The following is a 13,524-nucleotide window of genomic DNA, read 5'->3' on the forward strand; positions in this document are numbered from 1 at the left end:
GTGATCGGCCCACCTTTGCCTCCCAAAGTTCTGGGATTACAGGCCTGAGCCACTGTGCCTGGCCATAATTTTTAAATTTTTTTGTAGAGATGGGATCGCGCCATGTTGCCCAGGCTGGTCTTGAACTCCTGAGCTCAAGTGATCCACCAGCCTCAGCCTCCCAATGTGCTAGGACTATAGGTGTGAGCCACTGTGCGTGGCCTGATAGTCACATTTTAAATGGTCAGTATTTTTGTGTGTCTAGTGGAGTGGATCTAAAATATTTCATCCTTGGCAACTTGCCCTTCTAAATCATTGTCTACATATGTATCATATATTTGTTTTTCCACCCAGATTGTTTTATATCTGTTGTTACTATACACCTTATATTTTTTACGCAGTGTATCAGTTTGTTCATTTATGATGCTTGTCTGTTGTTCACACACTTTTTGTGCTCACTGCTGAAGGTGTCATGATTAGCAAAAACAGATATGATTCCCCCTCTCATTGCCCTTATCATCTAGTGGGCAGAGTCATCCAAAATATCACGTCAGTGAATGTGCAATTAGACACTGAGAGAGGAATCTGAAGGAAAGGTACATGGTTTTATGAACAAGGAACTTGACCTGGACCCTGTGCTGAGGGAGGGCGTCTGATCTGACCAGAGGTCAGAGGGATGAATGGCTGGGGGAACAGGGTTTTCAGCAGAGGAACTAGCCTGTACAAAGGCACAGCTCAGATCAGAGGCGGAAGGAGTGTGGTGTGTCCAGGGCGCTGAGTGAAGAGACAACATGAAGCTGGACTGCACTGAGCATGGGGGAGATTTGATCTTCATCCTCAGAGCAATGGCAGGGAATTTTTCATTTCCAGGGAAAGAGAGTGACTTAGCGCTTTCTTTTTTTCTTTCTTTTCTTCTTCTTTTTTTTTTTTTTTTTTGAGACGGAGTCTCACTCTGTCACCCAGGCTGGAGTGCAGTGGCACGATCTCAGCTCACTGCTACCTCCACCTCTCAGGTTCAAGTGATTCTCCTGCCTCAGCCTCCCAAGTAGCTGGGATTACAGGCATGTCCCACCACATCTGGCTAATTTTTGTGTTTTTAGTAGAGACGGGGTTTCGTGATGTTGGCCAGGCTGGTCTTGAACTCCTGACCTCAGGTGATCCACCCGCCTTGGCCTCCCAAAGTGCTGGGATTACAGGTGTGAGCCATCGCGCCCTTCCGAGATTTAGCACTTTCTTTTTTTTTTTTTTTTTTTTTTTTTTTTTTTTTTTTTTGAGACGGAGTCTCACGCTGTTGCCCAGGCTGGAGTGCAGTGGCGCGATCTCGGCTCACTGCAAGCTCCGCCTCCCGGGTTCCCGCCATTCTCCTGCCTCAGCCTCCTGAGTAGCTGGGACTACAGGCGCCCGCCACCGCGCCCGGCTAATTTTTTGTATTTTTAGTAGAGACGGGGTTTCACTGTGGTCTCGATCTCCTGACCTTGTGATCCGCCCGCCTCGGCCTCCCAAAGTGCTGGGATTACAGGTGTGAGCCATCGCGCCCTTCCGAGATTTAGCACTTTCTTTTTAATAACTATACAGTGATATGTGCCATAATTTCTTTAACTCAAGACCTGTTGATCCAGTTTCATCTTACTTGTTTAAGCAAGCACACTGCCTTTTTTTTTTTTTTTTTTTTAAGAAACAGTCCTGCTCTGTTGCCCAGGCTGGAGGGCATTGGTATGATCACAGCTTGCTGCAGCCTCAAATTGTAGATGGAATTATAGGCATGTGCCCATAGATTGCTCTGTTATCTCCCTCTTGGTTCTTCTTGAAAGAGGGATGAACAGAGGTCACACGTGTGATAGGATAGTTGGGGCTGACTCAGAAGGTTTGTGCACAAGACACACATTCACAAAATCACTTCCCACTGACCTAGTCATTCATCCTTTCTGCAAGCATTCACTGAATGGCAGCAGTGCTCCAGCCAGGGCTGGGTCTGGGTTGCAGAGGTGAATCTACCAGGGTCCTAGCCCTCCGATGGGTGGTTCAAGCCTCTTAGGGAGCGCAGAGGCCTGGGGTGGGTGTTTCTGGCACCCCTCGGGCCCCTCCCCATGGTGATATTTGGTTTGTTCTGCCTGTGCCTCTGGGTGCAGCCACCTGACTTCAGGGACCTGCCGGAATGGGAACCCAGGATCCGAGAGGCCTTCCGCACTGGTGACTTGGACTCTAAGCCCGACCTCAGCCGGAGCTTCAGGCCTTACCGAGCTGAAGACAATGATTCCTATGCCTCTGAGGTGGGTCTAGGCCTGAGCAAGCAGGGGATTGGGTAGGAGGAAAGTGACTGAGGCCTGTCAAAAGCAGAGTGGTGCATATATCACTTAGCTGGTGAGGATATGGGTTTGGGGAAATAAGGAAGTTTGGGACATTCTCATGGCCTGTTCCAAGGAAACTTATAAACTCATCTTCATAAATTATTTTTTTTTTCTGTATTAAATTCCACTGGGAATTTAACAATTTATGTAATTTTTTGTTTGTTTGTTTTTGAGATGGAGACTCGCTCTGTCCCCCTGACTGGAGTGCAGTGGCGCGATCTTGGCTCACTGCAAGCTCCGCCTCCCGGGATCATGCCATTCTCCTGCCTCAGCCTCCTGAGTAGCTGGGACTACAGGCACCCGCCAACGTGCCCGGCTAATTTTTTGTAATTTTAGTAGAGACGGGGTTTCACCGTGGTCTCAATCTACTGACCTTGTGATCCGCCTGCCTCAGCCTCCCAAAGTACAACTTATGTAATTTAATGGAACTACTTATTTATGTAGCAGGAAGGCAGCAGTCTCTATAGTCAGGCAGTTTGAGTTTCAATTGTGGATCCACTCTTTACCTGGCTGTGAGATCTTGGATAAGTCATCTTACCTCTCTGATTCTCAGTTTTCTCACCTGTAAAATGAAGGTGCCTCACAGGGTTGTTGAAAGGATTAAATACATGAAAAGCCATAGCTTAAGGCCTGGCCCACATTGGGTGAGGATGAGGAGGAGGATGATGATTATGATGATAATGACACATCTGTGGGATTCAGACTTGACCTGACTTCAAGTCTCAGTTCTGCCAGTGTTCCTGTGTGACCGTGGACAGGTTTCTACCTTCTGGCCACAGCTTCCCTGTTGGTAACATGGGAGGGTTAGAGTGAATGGTGGCTATCGAATTGCTAGGATTCTTTGATCCTCAGGGAATTCTGGGTAGTTCTGAGCCCCTTCTAAGCCTACTGAGCTTCTCCTTGCTTTTCATAATGAGCCTGAAGCAGGAAAAGGCTCCTGTGGACTGGGTGGAGTATCTCTGAAACCCTGAACCTTGCAGAGTCCTGTGTATTTTCCAGCCTGAGTACTTTTCTGAGCATCTCTTGGAAGATAACTCTGTGGTCCCAGGAAGGCCAGCCCATGACTATGTAGGAAGGAGAAGCTCACTTGAAGCTGATGGATCAGACTCTCTAAGTGAGCCTCCTGGAAGCCATGGCAAAAAGAGAAAAAACTGAGATAACTCAGTTCTCATTTTCTGAGAAAAGGAAATAGGCCTATTCTTTTTTTTTTTTTTTTTTTTTTTTTTTAGACTGAGTCTTGCTCTGTCGTCCAGTCTGGAGTGCAGTGGTATGATCTTGGCTCACTGTAACCTCCATTTCCTGAGTTCAAATGAATCTCATGCCTCAGCCCTCCTGATTAGGTGGTACTATAGGCGTGTGCCACCATGCCCAGCTAATTTTCATATTTTTAGTAGAGACAGGGTTTTGTCATGTTGCCCAGGAGGCTGGTCTCAAACTCTGGGGCTCAAGTGATCCTCCCGTCTCGGCCTCCGAGAGTGCTGGTATTGCAGGCGTGAACCACCGTGCCCTGCCAGGAAGTAGGCCTATTCTATAGGCTTACCTGTAGAAAAAATAATTTCCTGCACACATTCAATTATTTGTTTCATTCAGTCACTCTTTATTGAGCAGTGACAATTGCCCAGTGCTGTTGAACACTGAGTTCAAGGAGGATACCAGGGAGCAGACGGTATGTAGCCCTGCAAAAATTTTTAATGCAAAACAGATATAGAAGATATACCTCAAGTCACTGTGCCTTCCACTGCCAAATCATCATATTATTGACCATATAATGAATGTTTACTTTCACAGAGGGACATTTGCCATACCTAGGAATGTTTTATGTAGGAGTTCTGGGGCCAGGCACTGTAACTCACACCTGTAATTTCAGCACTTTGGAAGACCCAGGTGGGCAGATTGCTTAAGCCTAGGAGTTCAAGATGAGCCTGGGCAACATGGCAAAATCCTGTCTCTACCAAAAATATATAAAAATTAGCCAGGTATGATGGCGGGCGCCTGTAATCCCAGTTACTTGAGAGGCTGAGGCAGGAGAATTGCTTGAACCTGGGAGGCAGAGGTTGCAGTGAGCCAAGATCGTGCTCAAGTCTGGCAAAACTCCATTGAGAGAGAGAGAGAGAGAGGAGGGATGGAGGGAAGGGAAGGGAAGGAAGGAAGGAAAGGAGGGAGGGAGGGAGGGAGGGGAGGGTGAAGGTCAGAGGTCAGAAGGTCTTCACACAGTTCCCATGGTTACATTTAGTGTGTGTCCATGTCCTTTATATGTTTTTCTATGGAGGTCTATAGCTTTTTTGGTTTTGTTTTTCTACTTTCTGTTGAAGTATAACATAATAACATACATAAAATAAGGACACTGTCCTTAAGGGTACCCCTGAATGGATTGTTACATATGTATAGATCCATTAAACGTCTTTTAAGTCTCATCATTTCGTATCTAAGTTGTTTCTAAAATATTGCAATTATAAACAATGAAACAATGAACATCTTTGTGAATCAAACTTAGTTTCCCCAGTACCTTATTAAGATAAATTTCAAAGAGAAAAGATCAAGTTCCAATGGTAACAAAAGCCAGATTTGATATGTACTGTTTCATTTAATCATCATGACGACCCTCTAAGGTGGGGACAGTCATTCTGCCTGATTTGTATTTGGACAGCTTGGGTCCAACTTCCCATCGTTCCCCTACCACTGTCATCCTGAGATCACAATTTCTATCCACTTCTTCCCCTCTCTCCCTCCTCATTATCTGTGTCCCCTGTCCACACCACAGATCAAGGAGCTGCAGCTGGTGCTGGCTGAGGCCCACGACAGCCTCCGGGGCTTGCAAGAGCAGCTCTCCCAGGAGCGGCAGCTGCGAAAGGAGGAGGCCGACAATTTCAACCAGAAAATGGTCCAGGTGCGTGGTGCCCAGCGCTTTCCAGGCAGCTATTCCTACAGCCTCTTTGAGCTGGAAGCAGAGGCCTTGAGGATCTATGGGCCCTCTGAAGTTAAGAATGTTAGGGGAGGCTAGGCGTGGTGGCTTACCCTTGTAATCCCAGCACTTTGGGAGGTCGAGGCAGGCAGATCACTTGAGGCCAGGAGTTTGAGACCAGCCTGGTCAACATGGTGAAACCCCACCTCTACTAAAAATACAAAAATTAGCCAGGCATGCTTGTGCGTGCCTGTAATCCCAGCTACTCGGGAGGCTGAGGCAAGAGAATCGCTTGAACCCAGGAGGCAGAGGTTACAGTGAGCCAAGATCGTCCCACTGCAGTCTAGCCTGGGTGACAGAGTGATCTCAAAAAAAAAAAAAAGGAATGAAAGAATTAAGGGAAACCTGAGTCTTCAGCCCCTTTGCCCTGCTGGGATGTTATTGCACGTGCCATTGTGCATTAGCTGTGTAATAGGACTATCATTGGCTGCCTGTGGGACCTGGGGCCAGTCCTGTTTTCTCTCAGGACCTCAGTTTCCCATTTATGAAATGGTGCCCTCATCAGACCTGGCTTCTAATCAAGATAATAGTTCTGGAATAACATTTGTTAAGCCCTTTCTGTATGCTGGGCCTGTCTAATGCACTTTCCACCCATTATGTCTTTTAATCCTTGTGCCCTCCCTTATCACCATTTTGCAGATGGGGAAACTGATGCCCAGAGAGCCAGAGTGCTCTGCCCAGGGTTGCACATCCAGAGCGCAGCGGAGCTGGGCCTCTAATCCAGGTCCCTCTGTTAGCCGTGACTCTGCATTTTTTCCTAGGGTGTTGCCCAGTCATCAGCCATCCTCAACCCTGGCATGCCCTTTGCTCTCCACGCGTCACCCCTCCCTGCTATCATCGCTCACCCTCGCAGGTTCCTCACTGAACATGAGAGTCCACGTGAGACATTTGGTTCCCAGGAGGTGCTCAGTATATGATGTCATGTTTTTTTAGTCAGAGCCAGGGTCAAATCCCAGCTCCTTCAGTGATGTGTCACTGTGGCTGCAGTAGCAGAGGGCAGTGCTCATCTGAATAGACTGCGCCACGCGTGGTGGGATCCCGGGCAGGGATCACTCACAGGCACCACCCAGACTTTCCTCCCTGCCCCACTCCAGGGGCCCGGAAAGGGGTGGGGGAGAGGGAAGGGCCCTGGGATTGCTCAAGCTCTTGTCCCCCGGCAGCTGAAGGAGGACCAGCAGAGGGCGCTCCTGAGGCGGGAGTTTGAGCTGCAGAGTCTGAGCCTCCAGCGGAGGCTGGAGCAGAAATTCTGGAGCCAGGAGAAGAACATGCTGGTGCAGGAGTCCCAGCAGTTCAAGCACAACTTCTTGCTGCTCTTCATGAAGCTCAGGTGGTTCCTCAAGCGCTGGCGGCAGGGCAAAGTTTTGCCCAGCGAGGGGGATGACTTCCTCGAGGTAAGATTGGGCCTGGGACTGGGACTGGGAGTATGGGCTGGGGAGAGAGGGACAGGAAAGGGACGCCCAGCTGGATTTGACACAGCTCCTAGACTCGCATACCTGCCATCAGCATGCAAGCTTCCTTCTCTGCATTCGTTGCTCCTTTTTTTTTTTTTGAGATGGAGTCTCTCTCTGTCGCCCAGGCCTGAGTGAAGTGGCACAGTCTCGGCTCACTGCAATCTCCGTCCGTCTCCCAGGTTCAAGCAATTCTCCTGCCTCAGCCTCCCGAGTAGCTGGGACTACAGGCGCCTGCCACCATGCCCTGCTAGTTTTTGTAGAGATGGGGTTTCACCATGTTGACCAGGCTGCTCTCGAACTCCTGACCATGTGATCCGCCCGCCTCAGCCTCCCAAAGTGCTGGGATTACAGGTGTTAGCCACCGCACCTGGCCATCGTTGCTCTTTACTGGGCATGTGGAGGGTGCTTGCTGGGGGTACCATGAGGAAGATGACACGCTTCGTCCCGGCCTCAATAGCAGAAAGGATCCTTGGGGCTGGCAGGTCTTTAACACAGAGTCCTCAGAGGCAGCAGTATCGAGGTGAATGTAGGAATCTAGTTTTGTAGTAGCATCAGGTACAGGTATACATTTTTATTCAGTGCCCTGGGCCCCTTCCCAGAATTTTTTTTTTTTTTTTTTTTTTTTTTTTTGAGACAGAGTCTCACTCTGTTACCCAGGCTGGAGTGCAGTGCCACGATCTTGGCTCACTGCAATCTCCACCTCCCGGGTTCAAGGAATTCTGCCTCAGCCTACCGAGTAGCTGGGATTACAGGCACGTGGCACCATACCCAGCTAATTTTTGTATTTTTAGTAAAGACAGGTTTTCTCCATGTTGGCCAGGCTGGTCTCTTGAACTCCTGACCTCAAGTAATCCATCCCCCTTGGTCTCCCAAAGTGCTGGGATTACAGGCATGAGCCACCATGCCCAGCCGAAAGATATGTTTATTTAACAAGAGGGAGTAGGCTGGCTTAAAAACACTGGTGATAGTACAGGTGGTATTAGGGTGTGGCAGGAAATGTGTGGGGGCAGAGCTTTGGGAATGTGTGAAGCTTAGAAAGGACCCACCTGGCCCATTCGTGCCCCAGTCTGTGCAGGACCCTCTGCTGCTCAAAGCCCCTGTCTCCTGTCATCAGCACAGCAGCAGGGAGGAGAAGGGGACTTACAAGGATGTCAGACCTTGGTCACACTCATCTTAGTTGACACTGCTCACTTTGGCCTTGTCCTTTTGGGTTCAGGTACCTCGAATCTAGCCCAGGCTTGGCCCTCCTCGTCCAGGCTACTGTCTGTAGGCCCCTTTCCAGATCAAATAGGGAGCATTGGCATGCCTCAAGTTGCCATGTACGCCATCAGGGGTACTCCAGAGGAGCCCAGATGCCCTAGGAGCCAGGCATGACAGTTAGACCTGAGTGTATAGCAAGACCCTGCATCACCCTATCTCAGTGGAGCTCATCATTCTCGAAGGCCACTAGCTCCTCCCCAGGGCCTCATGGGAGAGTCCCTGCCGCCATTCCATGGGCCCACACCCTGCTGCCCGGACCCTGCAGTGCCTGACACAGGGCCGCCCTGGGAGCATCAGCCTCGAGCCTCTTGTCTGAAGCTGTCTCTTCTGTGACGTTTGGAAACAGAGGAGCCCTCTCACCTGTTTGGAAGTCTCACGGTCCTCTGGACGAAGCCCAGTTTAAGGGAATGACCTGCAGGCCACACAGTCTGTATTTTAAGTCAGTTTGTCTGACTTGAACCCTCCACATTTGGTGAAAACCTTTCTAGCCATTTCCATATCCTAGAGTAAAAGAGAAAGAAACTTACTTTAGGAAAGGAAAAAATAGAGTATAAACAGAAAATTGGCCAGGTGCAGTGGCTCACGCCTGTAATCTCAGCACTTCGAGAGGCTAAGGTGGGCAGATCACTTGAGGTCAGGAGTTAGAGACCAGCCTGGCCAACATGGTGAAACCCCATCTCTACTAAAAATACAAAAATTAGCTGGGAACGGTGGCGCACACCGGTAGTTCCAGCTGCTTGGGAGCCTGAAGCAGGAGAATCTCTTGAACCTGCAAGGCAGAGGTTGCAGTGAGCCAAGATCATGCCATTGCACTCCAGCCTGGGTGACACAGTGACACTCCGTCTCAAAAAAAATAAAGAGACACAGAAAATTACATAACATATATGCCTCTAATTAAGAAATATGTACATTTACCAAAATAGGCATAATTAATAAGATATAAACATAATCATGCTAGGCACGGTGGCTCGCACCTATAATCCCCGCATTTTGGGAGGCTGAGGCAGGAGGATTGCTTGAGCACAGAAGATGACTCATTCCCTTTTGCCTTATTTCCATCCTAAACTAGGTCCCTGATCTCCTTGGCTGGCCCTGGACTCTTGCCCAGAATCCATCAGCAATAAATCCAAGCCCCCAGCAAGATCACTTCTGTCCACCCAAACCTTTGGTCACCCTTATGTAGCATTGTGGGAGTGCACATGGCCTTTTCATTTCAACCGCAGTGCCTGCCTTGACCCAGCCTGTCAACATGGTTATTTCAGAGTGACTCTCAGGGATGCTTCCTGGTCTTTGGGGCAGAATAGATGTCGTGGGAGGCTAGGAGGGCCTGACTGTCCGACCGTGCTCCTCAACCTATACGGTGCCCAAGGTTGGAATTAAAATTTGGGAAAACTTCCCACCTGCAGTTAAGCATGGTTTTTAAAAAACAGGTGAACAGCATGAAGGAGCTGTACCTGCTGATGGAGGAAGAGGAGATAAACGCTCAGCATTCTGATAACAAGGCCTGCACGGGAGACAGCTGGACCCAGAACACGGTGTGTTTCCAGCCCCTTCGCGGTCCTGTTGTGTCCATTCATTCCTTTGTCTGCTCAGTGATCAATTCCTACTGCTTTCTCTGACCCCATTCCTGGACACTGGAGTTGCAGAAGGTTATTGCCTGGTCATCCCAGGGCAGTAACAGAATCCAGATGATGGACTGTGGGGTCATAAGCAAGACAGCAAGTAATTCTCTTTGCAGTATAGGGGACAGCATCACAGTGAAGGGGTCATGGATGATGGGTTTTGAAGGATGTATAGGAGTTTACCTAATAGAGAATGGGGACTATTCTGGACCAAGAGAACTGTGTGTGCTAAGGTGTGGCAAGGTGTTTTGGTATTGAGTATGGCTTGGGAGGTACATGGTGAGGGTAAGGACATCAGGCTAGAGGCATCTGAAGAGGGGCCTTGTGGTCTAGGGTCAGGAACCTTCAAATCAAGCCATAAGTCAGAGAGAACAGTGTGGTCCGGATCCCAGGGTCACACACGGTAAGCTGGGGTAGGGATGGGAAATGAGAGCATGGGCCCAGGAAAGAAGATTTGGGACCAAGTCAGGCAAACTGAGGGAGTCTGCATGAATTTGACCCCACACTGGCCTGCGTGTGTCAGAGAGGATCCTGAGTGAGGAGAAAGACCCACGGCCCAGACGCTACAGAGCCTTGAAGAAGCCAGATGATTCAGCTCAGAGTTAGGCTGAATAATTATTATTGTAACTGCAGGGTTTTTTTTCTTGGTGTCAGATTTGGGACTCATGTCAGCCTAGGAGGTAGCCAGGGCTGGGCTTGTCATTCCCATGTTATGGGTGAGATGACCTAGAGAGGCCGTGGGACTTGCCTGAGGCCTCGTGGAGTCCCAAGCTGGACTCCTAGGTGAGTTCTCTGAGCCCAGATTCCCCCCCCTACCCGCCGAGGCTCTTGACTCAGGTTTTGCCTTCTGTCTGCAGCCCAATGAGTACATCAAGACACTGGCCGACATGAAGGTGACGCTGAAGGAGCTGTGCTGGCTTCTCCGGGATGAACGCCGTGGTCTGACGGAGCTTCAGCAACAATTTGCTAAGGCCAAGGCTACCTGGGAGACAGAGCGGGCAGAGCTCAAGGGCCATACCACCCAGGTGAGCCCCCCACCTGTCAGAGGCCTCTCCCCTCTCACCCAAGCCTTTAGCTGTCAGATCGGAGTAGGATGCCAAGGCCATGCTCCTAGAGGAATAAGAGCCCCTTTGCTTCACCTGTGGCCCAGAGAGGGCAAGAGACTTGCCTAAAGTCACACAGCAAGGGTATCAGAAACGGTGGGGAATGGGAGTCATGGGGGAAGGGAAGGAAGGTGAGGGATTGCACCCTGGGCTCACAGGTGAGGCTGGCGCGCACCCCCACTGCCTGCTGTCCTCATTTGCTCCTTCCTTTCCTCATAAACACTCCTTCAGCCCCCACTACCTGGCTCTGTTTTGCTCCCTCCACTCAAACTGGGGGCCCCCCGCAACTCCCCAGCGTGCCCAAAGGAGCTTTAACCGGGAGCCCTGGGGGTTTGGGTTTGGGGTCTGCTGTGCGCCTGAGGCTGACTTGCCGCCTCCTTTGGCCTGAAGAGTGAGAGGGTAGGCTTCCTCCCACTCGGAGAGAATGCTCTGACCCCACAGCTCAGGCTCCAGCCTCTTCCATCCAGCCTGCCCCTGCCGCAAACTGTCTTCCCAGGCAGCAGCAGCCTCTGGGAGGCAGGCACTCCGATGGTCTCTGCTGGACAGGTGACAAAACTGGCACAGATGAGTTAAATTTATCTCCCAAGGTCACCCGGCTAATAAGTGGCAGACTGGCCCTTGCTCCCCCAAACCTCTAACCCCTGGCTCCCTGTGACCCCAATTCCACCTCCTTTTTTATTTATTTATTATTTTTTTTGAGACAGAATCTCACTGTGTCACCCAGGCTGGAGTGCAGTGGTGCAATCTCGGCTCACTGCAACCTCTGCCACCCGAGTTCAAGCGATTCTCCTGCCTCAGCCTCCAAAGTAACTGGGATTATAGATGGCATACCACCACACCCAGCTAATTTTTGTATTTTTAGTAGAGATAGGGTTTCACCATGTTGGCCAGGCTAGTCTTGAACTTCTGATCTCAAGTGATCTGCCCGCCTCGGCCTCCCAAAATTCTGGGAGTACAGGCGTGACCCACCATGCCCAGCCCCAATTCCACCTTCTTCCCACTGCTCACAGTCTCCTGGCTGCTTCCTGGGGCCACTACTCTCCCCTCCTAACCCTCTCTGCAGCTCTCACAGCTCCCTCCATCTGCACTGTCCACTATACCTGCTGCCCCTAAAGACCTGGGCATTTCAGGTGCTCCTCCCACCAAGAACCTGACCAGCCCATGGGGGTTAATGCGGGGCACTGAGTCTAAAGGTTGCACATTCCCCTTCCTGCCACCCTGAGGTCACTCTTGCTGGAGTGACCACTAGTAATCTTGCAGAGTTTTCATGAGGATAATGACATCATACCTGAAAAGCCCACAGCAGAGCTTGGCTTATAGAAAGAACTCTTCAAACCCTTATTGTGTGGAGGGGTTAGGGGTTAGTTCTGAGTGGGGAGGACTAAGCTGGGTTAGTCCCTGGTGAGGGGTCTTCTGAGGGACCTCTCTCCTTTTCCCCTGCTGGCACCTGGGAGGGAAGGAGAGAGGAGGGCCGAGAGGAGTGGCCTCCTGCTGCCAGCTGCTCAGTCTGCTTCTTTCCGCAGATGGAGCTGAAGGCGGGGAAGGGGGCTGGGGAGCGGGCAGGGCCCGACTGGAAGGCAGCCCTACAGAGGGAGCGTGAGGAGCAGCAGCACCTCCTGGCTGAGTCCTACAGCGCTGTCATGGAGCTGACGCGGCAGCTGCAGATCAGCGAGCGCAACTGGAGCCAGGAGAAGCTGCAGCTGGTGGAGCGGCTGCAGGGTGAGAAGCAGCAGGTGGAGCAGCAGGTGAAGGAGCTGCAGAACCGCCTAAGCCAGGTGAGGCCCACCCCTGCCAAGCTACTTCCACCCGCAAGGGAGAGTTGCTACAGAAATGATTCAGAAGCAGGAACTCCTTCAGGTATAGCTGGATCTAGGTGCTCATCCAGTGAGGTCTGGCACAGCATCTCCTTCGGGTATAGCTGGATCCAGGCACTTAGAGAATGCAGTGGGAACTAGATCTTCCTTTCTGCCTCTGCCTGTCAGGCCTGCTTTCCTCTGTGTTAGCTTTACTTTTAAACAAGCTGTTCCCAAATATGGCCACCATTAGTTTCATGCTCATATCTTACAGCTTAGCAAGTACAGTGGATTGGCCAGATATGGGTCCTGTGCCCATCCCTGGAGCCTACCCAAACTCAGGAACCAAGAGGGAGGAACTAAGAGTGGTTCCCATGGGAAAATTGGGAGGCCTTCAATCAAAAGAAGGAGGAAAGGAAAAGCAATCATTGACCCTCACTCCCCATTATAGTTCACTTCATGCAGCCAGCCGCCACCTACCATATGCTGCTCTGCTCCACTCTTGATTTTGACTTTTCCCTTCCTTTCACTTATATTTTTATTTACTTATTTATTAGAGTGCAGTGTGCACGCTTGGCTCACTGCAGCCTCCGCCTCCCAGGTTCAAGTGATTCATGCGCCTCAGCCTCCTCAGTAGCTGGCATTACAGGCGTGTGCTACCACGGCTGGCTAATTTTTACGTTTTTAGTAGAGATAGGGTTTCACCATGTTGGCCAGGCTGGTCTCGAACTCCTGGCCTCAAGTGATCCTCCCGCCTCAGCCCCCCAAAGTGCTATGATTACAGGCGTGAGCCACCATGCCCAGCCTTACTTTTATTTTATTTTTTTAAATTAATTTATTTTTTCTTTGAGACAGTCTCACTCTGTCACCCAGACTGGAATGCAGAGGTGCGATCTCGGCTCACTGCAACCTCTGCCTCCCGGGTTCAAGCAGTTCTCCTGCCTCAGCCTCCCGAGTAGCTGGGACTACAGGCGCTTGCCACCCCACCCGGCTAATTTTTATTTTT

At 50.5% G+C, this 13,524-nt stretch overlaps 2 protein-coding genes across 6 annotated transcripts in view; one reads left to right on the top strand and one right to left on the bottom strand.

Moving 5' to 3' along the window:
• Window positions 1-13,524, bottom strand: part of MANBAL (mannosidase beta like) — a 634,273-nt gene that overhangs the window by 494,173 nt on the left and 126,576 nt on the right. The gene's annotated exons all lie outside the window — the stretch shown is intronic.
• Window positions 1-13,524, top strand: part of SOGA1 (suppressor of glucose, autophagy associated 1) — a 90,040-nt gene that overhangs the window by 49,761 nt on the left and 26,755 nt on the right. Inside the window, exons 6-11 of the mRNA XM_050806989.1 lie at window positions 2,109-2,249; window positions 5,089-5,214; window positions 6,450-6,680; window positions 9,431-9,535; window positions 10,480-10,647; window positions 12,249-12,500. Of these exons, the coding sequence (XP_050662946.1) occupies window positions 2,109-2,249; window positions 5,089-5,214; window positions 6,450-6,680; window positions 9,431-9,535; window positions 10,480-10,647; window positions 12,249-12,500 (1,023 nt within the window). The remainder of the gene's footprint in view (window positions 1-2,108; window positions 2,250-5,088; window positions 5,215-6,449; window positions 6,681-9,430; window positions 9,536-10,479; window positions 10,648-12,248; window positions 12,501-13,524) is intronic.

Source organism: Macaca thibetana, chromosome 10, assembly GCF_024542745.1.
Source record: "Macaca thibetana thibetana isolate TM-01 chromosome 10, ASM2454274v1, whole genome shotgun sequence".
Taxonomy (NCBI): Eukaryota; Metazoa; Chordata; class Mammalia; order Primates; family Cercopithecidae; genus Macaca; species Macaca thibetana.